Below are 14840 nucleotides of genomic sequence, written 5' to 3'. Positions count from 1 at the left end.
ATTTCTGGAAGGTTTATTTGATACATGCACTTACTTTTTATTGCATAGACTTGATCATACCATTACAAAAAAAGCCACTAGAGACATGGTTACTCACTCCTTTCAGTCCTTGAATACCCTACTGGATCTTTAGGTATGTGCACAAACCCCCTAGGTTATTGACCACCTTGAGCTCCAACCTAAATAGCAGTTGGAGTTGTTATGAAACGAACTATATTTTTTAAAAGGAAAATTATGTTTTATACAAACCCCTGAATCATGTAAGAGTACCCTCTTACTGACCCCTCATTTCCTGCTGTCTCTTATAGTTTCCATGAAAAGTGAGGTTCTTGGTTAACACACAGTGACCCTTCCTTTATTCTCTTATTCTTACAGAGAAAAGACGTGATTTTAAGGATGCATGGAAAATGAATATAGGCATGTCTGACAAATGTTTAAATGGTATGCCAGCAATTAGGTCAGGTAGTTTATGGATCATGTAAAATCTTGATCTTAATGTTAGTGGGAATGAAAGTTCTTATGGTAGAGATGTTATCAACCAGTGAGTAGAATAATCCCATCTGCCCAGGTGTTAGTACAGTTTAAACAATTATATGTCAAGGTCTTTAACTGTAAACAGTATTAAGCAATGCAAGATTCATCCAAGCTTTCTGTTAATTTGGCATATACAGCTGTAAGACTTCTCAGAAGTTAGCCGGTGACATGAGAAAAGTAACCTTTTTTATTGCATTTAAAACGTTATTATTAATTTTATAATAATTATGATTGTCATCAGTATTAATGTTACCAGCATTATTTTTATTACTTACAGAAAATAGAATTTTTTGTTCCCAATAGAATAATTTAGATATTGTTATTTCAGGATTTTTTGCTTAATTTGATTGATACTCCTGGACACGTCGATTTCACATATGAAGTGTCACGTTCACTGGCTGCATGTGAGGGGGTGATTCTTTTAGTAGATGCCAATGAAGGCGTTCAAGCCCAGACAGTGGCAAATTTCTATCTAGCCTTTGCAAGTGGGTTGACTGTCATACCAGTGCTTAACAAAATAGATCTAAAGAGTGCTGATCCTGAAGCTGTCAAAGAACAACTGTTTAATTTGTTCGAAATTGATCCGGAGGATGTGCTGCAGGTAAATTATAATAGCTTTTTATTGATGTGGATTGTATATTTGGACTGCAGATGAAAGATGGTATTTTAGTTACACATTGTATTGTTTCAAATTTCTCCCAAGAATTTCTGTGGTTCTGTTTTGCAGATATCAGCCAAACATGGAACAGGTGTGATAGATGTTATTGAAAGAGTTATAGATGCTATACCACCTCCTACCAGTAAATGCAATATAGAAAAGCCATTTCGTGGGTTGCTGTTTGATTCTTGGTTTGACAAATATAAGGTGAGCTTTACTGTTCTACTTGTACAGGATCTTGTACTCCCATGAAACATGTTCCTACCTTTATTGTACTAATTACATTTTGTGATATTTACCCTCAACATACAGTGAACCCTCGTTTATCGCGGTAGATAGGTTCCAGAACTGGCTGCGATAGCTGAAAATCCGCGAAGTAGGGACACCATATTTACAGTATTTATTTAACATGTATTCAGACTTTTAAAACCCTCCCTTTACATAGTACATGTACTGTTAACAAACCACCCTTTATAGTAATGTACAGATATCTACAATACGTACATACAGTACACAGGCACAAATGATAAGCAGTAAAACAGTAAGTGAACATAAAAAAATAGAAAGATTGTTATGGTGCGTACTGTACAATTGTACAGTATTTTACTCACCACGATAGAGTTGGAAGTTACAATAAAGCCCTCCTCGTATGTACTGTTAACAAACCACCCTTTAATGTACAGAACACTTAATGCATGTACAGTACCCTAATCTAAAACAGGCACTAATATTAAAATGTTAGAATATTAAAGTATATAAAGAAATAAAGATTGTTACTGTACCTGTTATAAGAAGGTATTTCATCAGAAATTCCCCCTGGTGTTTGGTCATAAGGACTGTGTTTGGAACTCAGTCAGAGTTTGGTTGTGACATCTTCATTTTCTCCATGGCTGTAGAATAAGACTGTTTTTGGAAGATCAGACCAATGTTCTGCAGGATTTCAGACAAACTCCATAGTGGTTTTTCTTGTATTTAGTATAAAGACTATATACAAAAGAATACAATTGGTCTGCACAGGATGATCTCCCATGTCGATCTAATATCTAAGCTTTCACACTTTTACATAGCAAGACTAAGATTCACACACACGAACAAACATATGACCTCGTTCCCAAGGACTTCCCACGGCTACGTGACTTTGCCTCCAGCTCTGATCAAAAGGAGAACGCTGAGTTTATGCAAACGCATGCTAATGTATGATGACGCACTGTCTTTAAGACACTACACAGGTACTTATTGATGACGTTTGCGTCTGGTTTGATCGCACTGAGATTTCGCAATAGCATTCCTTTCATGTGCGACAGAGATATATATATTGGGAATTATCTTAGATTTACTAAGAAACGTAGTTTATTTAAATGTGGCATAAATGAAATATGACATACCCACCATGAAAGAAGTTGAAGAAAAACTTGAATGATGATGGCGATGAATTTGCTACACAGTAGAAATGATGATGATGAAGCTGATGATGTTTTCTACTGTGCAGCCAATGATTGTATTTTACGTCTCTTCAGACTGAGGTGTCTTTTCCTGGGACACCTCTTCAACTTCTTCCTGGGACACTTCTTCAATTTCTTCCGAAGGCATAGTAGCAGGAGGAACTGGCTCTTTTTTGTGAGGCTGGAAGAACATTGTGATCGGAAGTTGCTGCCGCTGCTTCTTTTTTCGATCGAAGAGCATCCTGTAGGGAGTCATGTCTTCATCGATTTTGTTGCAGAACTGCAGAGAACGAACCATATCCTCGTCCTATTCTTGTGACAATTCTTTCAGCTCCTTTCGCCAGGTTGCAGAGCTTGGCAAGCCGTTCTAATGTTAAGCCTGTTTCTTCGACAACTTCTTGGGTCTCTTCCTGTGGTTCATTTTCTTCCTCACTGGCTGATTTTGTCAGGTCTTCGAGGTCTGCGTCAGTTAGCGGCTGGGAATGGCAGTCCAACAACTCGTCAACGTCTTCCGTCGTCATGTCGCCAAACCCGTCACCGCCAATTATCGCAGCCAACTGCACAGATTTCCGTACTGCAGAGTGTTGAATCTCGGCAGGCGTAAATCCCTCGTCGTCGTAAACAATCTCGGACCACGACTTCCTCCAGCTGGCGTTAACAGTAGCAGGTTTCATTTCTTGCAGTGCCTTCTGGATGTTCTGAAGGCACGTGGCAATTGTGTATTGCCGCCAGTACGCCTTCAAATTGAATGTTTCATCCTCATCTTCTTGGGCGGCATCCACACACGCAACGAGGTCCGCCAAGGTATTCTTCGTGTAGAGGGCCTTGAACGCCCTGATAACCCCCTGGTCCATCAGTTGAATTAAGGACGTTGTGTTGGGTGGCAGGAACTCAACCTGAATGCCCTCATGCGAAAGATCAGTCGCGTGTCCACCAGCGTTATCCAGCAGGAGAAGGATCTTAAATGGCAAGCCCTTCTCTAAGAGATATTTACTGACTTGTGGGATAAAACACTGGTGGAACCAGTTGGAGGTCAGCATCTTCGTAATCCATGCTTTTGGATTATGCATCCAATACACGGAAGGAGATTCTTATTTTTATTTTTCAAAGCACGAGGTTTTTCGACTTATAAATAAGCCCTGGCTTTAGCAAAAATCCCGCAGCATTGCGACACATCACGAGGGTAACACGATCTTTGAATGCTTTAAAGCCAGAGGCTTTGGCTTCTTTGAGGAAAGTTCACGATGGCATTCTCTTCCAAAACAAACCCGTCTCGTCCATATTAAAGACTTGTTCGGGCTTGTATCCACCTTCAGCGATAATATTCTTGAACGTCTCATTCGCGTAAGTTTCAGCAGCGACCGTGTCAGCGGTTTGCTGGCGGTAAAACGTCGTGTCTGAGGCTGGGAATCAGTGGATGTCCCTGCTTGAGGTTCATCTACATCATCTTCGTCGTTTTCCTCTTCTTCTTCAGCGTGGTCGCCATCATCTTGAGGTTCCTTTGCCGCGAAATTCTCATACAACCTCAAATCCTTGGTTCGGATGGTGTTCGTATCCAAGGCTATTTTCTTCTTCCGGCAGTCGGCAATCCAGATTGACAAAGCACCTTCCATACGGACGATCGTTTTATTATGAGCCGTAACAACTCGCTTTGCTGACTTGCTAAAGGTGATGGCAGCCGTCTTCCTAATCTTCGCCTCATCCTTTTTAATGTAGCAAACGGTGGATTCGTTCACTCCAAAATGGCGGGCCACGGCCGCGTAACTTCTCCCTTCCTTCAACATATCGAGAAGTGTCACCTTCTCAGCAATCGTCATCATTTTCCGTTGGCGTTTAGGCTCAGTACCAGCCTTAGCAGAAGCAGAACGCTTGGGAGCCATTGTAGGGGTTAAACAAAGTTAAAAAAAAAGTTCAACTTCAAACACACACTGTCACGCACAGCACTGGTAATGTAGACAGCATCTATCTACCGAGAGAGCGGGAAACGAAGTGGCCGCGAGAAGATGCTGTGGGTCAGAGACAAGGGAAGCTGCTGCGGGTCGGAGAAACGGTCAAAACACCAATCACAGGCGAGATTACAAAACTTGGGAGCTGATTCGTCATCTATCACCAATGGAACCAATCACAGCCCATTTTACATGCTAGTTTCAAATTCAAATATACTTTACGCTATTTTATGCTTTTTTTTGTTGTAGTAGTATAGGTTTATTCGAGATGTGATTTTTGCAACAAACAATATTATTGGATGCAGTACAAAAGATTCATGGAAAAGATGCACATTCATTACATTCGTATTTTATAATTAGTATATATGTAGCCATCAGCAGCCTTACACCATTCAAATATGACAATGTCAGACTGCATCTGATTAGCGTTTCATGTTCAGTTTAATTTTACTAGTACTATAATGAATTATCGTATGATCACATTCTCTTTGTGTTTAATTTCATTTTGTACTGAATTATATGTCATAATGCAATGAACCAACAGTACTAGCAGATATTAATAATTATTAATGGAATTAATGAAATATTTGGGTCTTCATATATCGCGACTATTTTTTAAATTTCCGGAAAATCCGCTATATATTTTCTCTTATAATATACATACGTAATGGAAAAAATCCTCGAAGTCGTGAATCCGCGATAGTCGAACCGCGAAGTAGCGAGGGTTCACTGTAATATTAAAGACTGAGATTCTCCATGTAATCTGGAAGCAGTTCAAAGGTGTGTAATGTAAGTTCAGAATACTGTCAACTTTTCCTAGTATGAATGACAAATGGGTGAGGGAAGGGACACCAGTGGGACTATGTTCAGGAGAGGGAAGTTTGCTGGGAACTAGATACTAGACAGCCTGGGCTGAGGAGAAAGTATGATTGTGGCAAAATGGAGAGTGCCCGTGCTCAGTTGTTGAATGGGGCAGCTGCAGATTGTAGATTATACTCCAGAAATTATAGTGATGTAAAGCAGCAGGATAACCAATTTACTGGTTGATGATATTCATATATTGCCTAATCAGAGAAAGGTTGATGAGGAATTTGGTGTACCATACCTCATCTGCTTTTGAACTAAGACAAGTTAGTGTCCTCGTGTAATGGGATTTAATGGGTAGGATTCCACATATTCACCCAACTCCATGAGTGTTGATAGTATTGTGGACAGCCAGTGGACCCAGATGCTGGAAAATTTACCAGGAGTTGGTAGCCTCGAAGCCCACTTTAGAATGAATACTGTGGTAGAGGCAGCTGGTAATTGAATTGAAGGAATTTTTTTTCAACCATTTTGAGTTCATGTACTCATCCTTGCTTAATGTTATTTTTGGTACGTATAATTAATATTGATTTTTTTTTACTATAGCCGGTTCACTTAAGGTAGATTCTTGAGCCTATGAGACGTTTGTTTGGTGGCCTCTGATTGGCTGGTACCAGGAGGTATGCAGCTCGCTCACAGTTTCATTTTAACGTCTGTAGCTCAGAAAACTTGCAATATGTTTATATTTCTTCATTTATCTCACATTTTACACAAAATAGGAAAGTTCTGATCATTCCATAGGATTCGGTATTAATTGTACAACTAAATATGATTTCCTGAAATCAATAAGATAAAACACAAAGGAATTACAATGAGTAAAAGTGAAGAGAGAAGCATTTCATTCTTTATACCTGTTTTTACATATCGTTGGATTTTGCATTATTCATGCAATCAAGATAAAATAAAACTTGTGTTTTCATACAATAAATTCACCCTGAATATGCTGGTGCTTTCAGATTTCAGATGCGTGTGATATGTGAAGAGAAAATGAAGAATATGTCGTATTATGTTGCATCCGTTCTTGACTCAGTTTGCCAAGAGACGGTGATGATGATTGCAAGACACCGCGTTGGTCCTCTCAGCCGTTAAAGTTGCCAATTAGCGATATGAGAAGTTTGCATCCATCTGATTTTTTTTTTTTTGTATCAGATATGTCCAGACTTACGGATGTATATAATACTGGAGTGAAAATGTTCGACAGTGATAATGGGAATTATGTGCATTTATTTTCAGAAAATGTAATGACATAATAATACAGCAGCAAATATTGTTTAAATTGCAAACTTTGCATATCGCTAATTGGCAACTGTCAACGGCTGATCATCATCACCATCTCTTGGCAAACGGAGTCAAGAACTGATGCAACATAATACGACATATTCTTCATTTTCTCTTCACATATCACACGCATCTAAAATCTGAAAGCACCAGCGTATTCAGGGTGAATTAATAGTATGAAAACACAGATTTTACTTTATCTTGATGGCATGAATGATGCAAAATCTGATGATAAGTAAAAACAGGTATAAGGAATGAAATGCTTCTCTCTTCACTTTTACTCATTATAATTCCTTTGTGTTTTATCTTATTGATTTCAGGAAATCATATTTAGTTGTACAGTTAACCCTTAAACGCCGACTGGACATAACATACGTTGACTAAAATTGTCTGTTGGGTGCCGAGTGGACGTACCGTATGTCAACTACAAAAAATTTCAACCTTCAGTCAACTTTGACTCGACCGAAATGGTCGAAAAATGCAATTGTAAGCTAAAACTCTTACATTCTAGTAATATTCAATCATTTACCTTCATTTTGCAACAAATTGGAAGTCTCTAGCACAATATTTCGACTTATGGTGAATTTTTGAAAAAAACTTTTTCTTGCGTCCGCGCAGTAACTCGGCCGAAAATTTCAGAAATTCTTTCGTCCTTTTGTCGTAATGTTTGCACCGGTTTATATTAGTCGTTACATAAAGTTTTATATATGGAAATGTGCGCAATTTCATGTAGAATACAACAGAAAATAACTCATGGTTGTAGCTTCTATCAGTTTTGAAATATTTCCATATAAATCACAATAAGTGCCAAAATTTCAACCTTTGGTCAACTTTAACTTGACAGAAATGGTCGAAAAACGCAATTGTAAGCTAAATCTCTTACATTCTAGTAATAATCAGTCATGTACCTTCATTTTGCAACAAATTGGAAGTCTTTAGCACAATATTTCGGTTTATGGTGAATTTTGAAAAAAACTTTTCCCTTACATCTGCGCGCGGTAACTCTGCCGAACATCTCAGAAATTCTTTCGTCACTTTGTCATAATGTTTGCACCGTTTTATATTAGTCGTTACATAAAGTTTTATATATGGAAATGTGTGCAATTTCATGTAGAATTTAACAGAAAATAACTCATGGTTGTAGCTTCTATCAGTTTTGAAATATTTCCATATAAATCACGATAAGTGCCAAAATTTCAACCTTTGGTCAACTTTAACTCGACCAAAATGGTCGAAAAATGCAATTGTAAGCTAAAACTCTTACATTCTAGTAATATTTAATCATGTACCTTCATTTTGCAACAAACTGGAAGTCTTTAGCACAAGATTTCGATTTATGGTGAATTTTTGAAAAAATTTTTCCTTACGTCCGCGCGTGGTAACTCGGCCGAGCACCTTGGAAATTCTTTCGTCACTGTCGTAATGTTTGCACCGTTTTAATTAGTCATTACATAAAGTTTTATATATGGAAATGTGTGCAATTTCATGTAGAATACAACAGAAGTAACTCATGGTTGTAGCTTTTATCAGTTTTGAAATATTTTCATATAAATCACGATAAATAGAAAAAATTCTACTTTCGGTCAACTTTAACTCGACCGAAATGGTCGAAAACTGTAATTGTAAGCTAAAACACTTACAGTCTAGTAATATTCAATCAATTACCTTCATTTTGCAACAAATGGGAAGTCTCTAGCACAACATTTCGATTTATGGTGAATTTTTGAAAAAAACTATTTTTTACATCTGCGAGTTACGAATTCATGCATCATTTTGTGATAATATTTTCTCTGTGTTGCTTTGATCGTTTTACAATTTGTTATATACCAAAATCATCGCAATTTAGTGTACAATACAAAGAAAAAAAAATAACTTGTTAGCTTTAACCGTTTTGCTCACAACGCGATTTGTATACAATTATATATGAAATTTTTTTTCGTGCTGTCATATATTTCAATATTTATATATGATAATGATATTTTTTTTCATTTCTGATGGTTGCATACTAAACTTCAGGCAATGACATAAAAAGGAGCCAAAAATGAACTCTTAATCTTAGAAACTAAGCGTGCTGTGGTTTTTTAAAAAAAACTTTTTTTCCGCTTCGGCACTAACTCCCGAATGCTGCCGGCATACGACAGACACTTTTGTAAATAGAGGCTTGGCGTAAGAGGGTTAATACCAAATGTATGGTATGACCAAAACTTAACTATCTTGTTCAAAACGTGAGATAAATGAAGAGATATATAAACATATTGCTAGTTTTCTGAGCTACATACGTAAAAATGAGACTGTGAGCGAGTTGCCTACCTCCCGGTACCAGCCAATCAGGGGCCGCCAAACAAACGTCTCGTAGGCCCAAGAATCTACCTTAAGTGAATCGGCTATACCAGTAGATATTCCGATGCAATAGATAGAAAGGGTAATGTGGTGTTGGAGTATGTCAGCAGAAAAATGATGAGCTATGATAGGAGTGGGACCTTTTAATAATGTTTGGCAAACTACAGGCAGTCCCTGGTTTACGATGGGGGTTCCGTTCTTACACCGCGTCGTAAACCGAAAATCATCGTAAACCGAAAAACTGCGAAAATCATCAAAAATCGTAAAAAACCATACTTTTAATGGTCTGGGTGTACTGTATTGGAAATGATATAAACTGCATTTTTATTGTTTTTCATAAAAAAAAATCCAAAATTTTATTATTCTGCCATTTTGGTGCCATATTTCTTCCGTCGGATCGGCGTACGACTCGTTGTAACCCTGGAACATGCGTCGTAAACTGGGAAATAATTTCTGATGAATATATCTGAAAAGCTTTGTAACCTCAGAACATTGTAAGCCGGACCCGTCGTAAACCGGGGACTGCCTGTAATGGAATTAGCCTATGAATTTTGGTGGCAAATACTTTATGTAGGATAGGTTTTCCAACAAATATTCAAGCTTGCTTACCAAAATGTGAAAGTAAGGGCGACTATATTCCTGTAAAACTCTCACTCATAATAAATCAGTTTGGCTTATGAGTGTACATCTCATAGTAGTATCGTATTTGGGGTAGGTTTGGGGAATGCACATTGTTGGTGTTACCTCTTTAGGGTAGGGTAAGTGGTAGAAATTTGGAAGCTGTTCTTGGTGCTAATGAAAAATTAACTTCTTGAAAGGCTGATAATACAGTAAACCCCCTATATTTGCATTCTCATGACTTGTGGACTCACCTATTCACGGATTACTCTGTGAAACATATATACACAGTATTCGCTGAAAATTCGCCCATTTGCGGTATTTTCACTGAGAAATATTCACTAATTACTGTATTTCTGGGCTCGACCTGTGTCACCCAGTGAAATAGTCCATTAGCACTGATTTCTAGGTATAAATATTGCTAAATATACCAGAGAAAAAGCTAACCATAATGCCAGGGTTACGACCCCTGGATCGAACACCACTAGATGGTGTCGGTATACACAAGGGGTGAGTGGTTGCCACTACCACAGATCTTCGTCCTATAGATTTCTCCAATCTCAAAACCCCAAAAGGGAGGAGCCGTTCCAAAACCTCATCCCCCATACCTAGCCAACCACCACCCCGGCCGCCATCTTCATTCCAATTTAGCACGCCTTCCTAGATACACCGTGTTTTTCCTTTGTGTTGTTTTTTCGTTTTTTCTGCATTTTCATCATGTCATCCCATCAGGAGTTTCCACCATCTAAGTTGAGTACCATTTCCTTTTGGTTTTTTATTACAGAGGCATTATTTTTGACTGTTTGTATATTGTTTACCAAGGTAAATAGTTCCACGCGCCGGGCGTGGGCTGTGTCTGCCTCTGCCATGCTTGACCCTCAGTCTTCGCATTTTATTAGCAGAATGTTTCTGCTAGTTTTTATCCAGGCTCCATTCCATTTGGAGCCTTATTTGGAGAATTTACCATTTCGCTGGTAGGAGGTTAGGGAGCCCGTATCATGACTGATCTAGGCTAGGGATGGAGGTACACCCCTCCCCTTTTTTCTGATCATAGTTTTCTCCCTTTTCTCTGGTTTCCTTCCTCCACCAGCATATTGGTGCCTTCTCGATGGTGGTATTATTATTTTCATGATCATAACTGATGTGTACAAGGATGGATGACGTGTCTATTCTTGGATTAGTTTTTGTGTACGATTCGGCGTCAGAGGTGGCCATTTTGGGTATCCCCGCTTCCCGTATAACGGATGTTGTTTGGACCTCTCTGACGCTGAGTCATTTATGTATTCATAAGTATATATATATATTTTTAAACTTCTCACATAGAATGGTTAACTTTTTTATGTTAGTATTCTTGACGTCAGGTAGTTTTATTCGATTAGGTATATTCTAGCCTAGCCTACTCGACCGAACCGTAATTCAGTTTTGAAGGGTTAGGCTAGACAGGGTAGGCGCTTTTTCACAATGCTCAGACTACCTAGCTCACCTGACCAGGCCGTTTTGAGGTTTTGGAGGGAGATGTTAGGTTTGTGTGGGAGTTCCTCGTTCTCTCTTGGCCCACCTGACCAGGCCGTTAGGTTTTGGAAGGTGAGGTTAGACTAGTGAGGGAGTTGCTCTTCCCCCTTAGTCCACCTGACCAGGCTGTTAGGTTTTGGAGGGTGAGGTTAGGCTAGTGAGAGAGTTGCTCTTCACCCTTAGCCCACTTGACCAGGCCGTTAGGTTTTGGAGGGTGAGGTTAGAATAGTGAAGGGTCTCCTCTATTCATAGTCTTCCACCTGACCAGGCTGTCGGTTATGGAGGGTGTGGCTAGGTTATGCGAGGTTCTTCCCCCCCCCCCTCACCTGTAGCGCTCATTCTGGCCTTCCTGACCAAGCCAAAAGTTTTGGTTTTGGAAGGTAGGCTGGGATCGAAGGTTGCACAGGTTTTTTCGTGTATATAGCTTAGTCCTTCTTTACCTGATCAGTTAGTTTTTGGCGAGTGACCTGGGTGTCTTCCTAGCAGAGGGAAACCGATCGCTTGCGTTCGGCACCCCGTGCGGAGGTTTCATTTGGCTTCCAGAGTGTGCTACCCACCCGACTGGTCGCCGTTCGCCGGGCTTCCGCCACTCTGCTACCTTTCCCTTATCGGGCGGTGTTTCGTTTGCTCGCTTTCCACAGTTATAGCTGGAGCATCGAACGCTGTCCCAGGGATGCAATCATGAGTTACGCTATGTTTAGTCTCCACCAGGTTAGTTGGATCTTTCGTTGTTATCGTCCATGTTACCACTCCGGTGGGTATGGTTTTCGGTTTATTTGGCATTTTCCACTGTGGTTTCCGCCCTGGGCAATTGAGAGGTGGGCCATATGCGTACACTCCTTTCCGCCACATTACGCCGTTTCCATAATATGTGACATAACGAGATTTCAGTGGGAAATCACGGCGGAGTACCATAGCAACGGAGTATCTTAGAGTACTTATTTTTAACATAATTAATAGTTAGCCATTCTGTAGCATAACCTATGTTTATTAGTCTGTACTACCGGATTCAATTCCGGCGGGTTTTGCCTGATGACACGCATGTTTCATAACCCATAAATCTGTGTTAAGGTAGCCTATTACCGCCGGACCTAACTCCGGTGGGCCTTGCCTTGACGTTACTCATGTACCGCCATTCCACTTACAGATGGTACGTTGTCAGGAGCCAGGGTGCACGGCCATTCTCCAACAGCCCTGTGGACACGAGGTGTGCCGATCGCACTCCAGCTGCTCGGTCCACATTGGGGACCTGGTCGTTTGGCACCCGGACGGCTGTGAAGTCTGCTACGCTCTGTACGAGTTAGTGGTGGATGAGTCGGTAAGTTTTAAGAGACCGCTAACCTTTAGTCTCTTTTTGACTTTAATGACTTATATAGACATATACGGGAAATTGGAGAATATTCTCAGTAAGTCCTGCCCTTTCTTACAGTCTGACCAAATCATCCGTGACTCTTCGCTGTCAACCCTGAAGATCTGGGTCGGCGGATTTGGGAGGAACATTGCGTCTGGCAATCCTTATGTCCTGTCAGAGGAGATTTGTAATCTCCTCTACCCCGGGGCCCGGATCTCCGCTGCAATGCCGGCGAAATTGGCCGCCCCAATCATCGAGAGGATCCGGCAAGAGACGCAACCCTCCCAGGAAGACAACCTGTGCAGAGAGGTGGCGGAAGAGGTAGCGGCCATCAACATCCACCTCGAGCCGATGAGCGTGGATTTGGACCATCAGGTAGAAGGTAAGGTGGTAAGTGAGGCAGGGGGAGAGGGTCTTGGTAGTTCCCTTTTTAGTTCTCCTTCTTCTTCTTCTTCTTTTCAGGGGTTTACCAAACCAGCTATCCTTGGGGACAGATCTAGGTCTGTTATCCCCAAGGTGAAATCCTTAAAAAAGAAGGACTTACCAAAGTCCTCTAGACCTCAAAGGTCTAATCCGACAGCTCCCTCAAGGTCGTCACTGGCTCTTAAATCAGTGGCGTCCTCAAGTAAGGCTACTCCCCCGTCCAAAGGGTCGAGATCCAGGGTGTCTAAGGCTAAACCTCCACAGCCTAACTTTGACCCTGAGGCCTTTGCCGAACTTCTGATGCAGAAGTTAGACTCCAGGGTTGAAGCTAGGATACAAGACCTTTCTTCTCAGCTTGCTTCAAGCTTGGAGACCTCTGGTCAGTCAGTGCTGTCATTGGCACAAAGGATGGAGGCCCAGGAAAGCTTGCTCTCCGCATTTATCCAATCTGGAGCAGTACAGCACTCCCATGTTGTTCCGGATGCCTCCAGACTGCCCCCCTTTGATAAGGGGAACCGGTGGCAGCTGGCTCTACACGCCCCCCTGCATAATGACACCCTGACCATCGAGGGTTGGGCACTCAGCGTCTGGAAGAACTGGAGTTCTTTCCACCCGACCTGGTGCCTCCCTACCCAGGCTATGCCAGGCTAACAGAGGAAGCCTGGATTAGATCTGACAAGGTCCCGAAGGAAACGGTTATCTTTCCCAGGGACCAAGCCCAATCTGCCCTGATGAGCGCTCTCATTGACTGGGAGTACGAAAATACAAAACTTACTCCCTTTAAAGGGAGTTTTACGATGTTCTCGGTAGGTGACTCCATCCCTACCCCCTGCACGACTAAGATCGCAGAATTGACTATTCAGGCGGGAATAGATGGCAAACCGCTGCCTCAACTCCGGGAGACAGATCCCACCTCCCTTCTTTTCCCCGGGGATTCGGAATATTGGTCAGGAGCTCCGGCTATGTTCACAGTGGGTAAACTCGACCCCGAGGGTGCCTCCACCTTGTTCAGTGAACAGCTTCCCAAGATTCCGGAGGCTCTTCTGAAGGCGGAGTTTGAGGCTAAGTGCAGGTTGAGTCGCTCCCTGCATTCCATCACCATCGCAGAGGTAACAGCGTTAACTTACCCTGACGAACCTCTGTTCCAGGTCCTGACGAAATCATTATTAGCGTCATTCCAATCGGACCTTTATGACTTTGTGGTGGCGAGACAAAACTGCCAGAAGCATGTCTTCGCAGACGCCACTATCAGACATGAGCCCAATAGACTCATGAAGGGTTCTGTCTGGGGACCTAACATCTTCCCTGAGGATGAGGTCAATAATGTTCTGGCGGAGGCAACCAGAGCAAATCAAAGTCTTCGCTCCCGCTGGGGTCTCCCTTTTAAAAGGAAGTCCACCGAGACCTCCGGACCTCAACCCAGGGAAAGGAAGAGGTTCAGGAGATATAGGAAACCCCAGGCTCAAACTGTGCTTCAGGCTGTACCGGTCTCTCAGATCGGACAGCCTTCTACTTCCAAAGCTCAGCCTCAGCAGCAGTTCGTACTGATGCAGTCGGCTCAGCAAGCCCCTGCTCCGCCAGCCTTCGTAGCGTCCCCAGCCTTCAACGCTTCGTTTGAAAGCCAAGGGGCGTTTCGAGGCTACAACAGGCATGCGAGGGGGAGTAGAGCCAGAGCCGCCTACAGAGGTAGGACTGCATCCAGACCTCTCTCCCGTGGAAGAGGAGGCAGAGGAAGTAAGGCCTCTTCCAATCAATGAGTCTCCTCAGGTAGGCGGGAGGTTATATCTCTTCCAGGACCATTGGACCTTCAGTCCGTGGGCCCACAGCATAGTTTCAAAAGGTCTGGGATGGAGCTGGAGCAGAGGGCCTCCTCC

General features: G+C 41.8%; 1 protein-coding gene across 1 annotated transcript in view; it reads left to right on the top strand.

Moving 5' to 3' along the window:
* The window catches only part of waw (Translation factor waclaw), a 570569-nt gene that overhangs the window by 115245 nt on the left and 440484 nt on the right, over positions 1-14840 (top strand). Inside the window, exons 4-5 of the mRNA XM_067085359.1 lie at positions 863-1135; positions 1262-1399. Coding sequence (XP_066941460.1) covers positions 863-1135; positions 1262-1399 — 411 coding nt within the window. The remainder of the gene's footprint in view (positions 1-862; positions 1136-1261; positions 1400-14840) is intronic.

The sequence above is a fragment of the Macrobrachium rosenbergii genome, chromosome 42 (assembly GCF_040412425.1).
Source record: "Macrobrachium rosenbergii isolate ZJJX-2024 chromosome 42, ASM4041242v1, whole genome shotgun sequence".
Classification (NCBI taxonomy): Eukaryota; Metazoa; Arthropoda; class Malacostraca; order Decapoda; family Palaemonidae; genus Macrobrachium; species Macrobrachium rosenbergii.
This window is presented reverse-complemented; position numbering and strand designations above follow the sequence as displayed.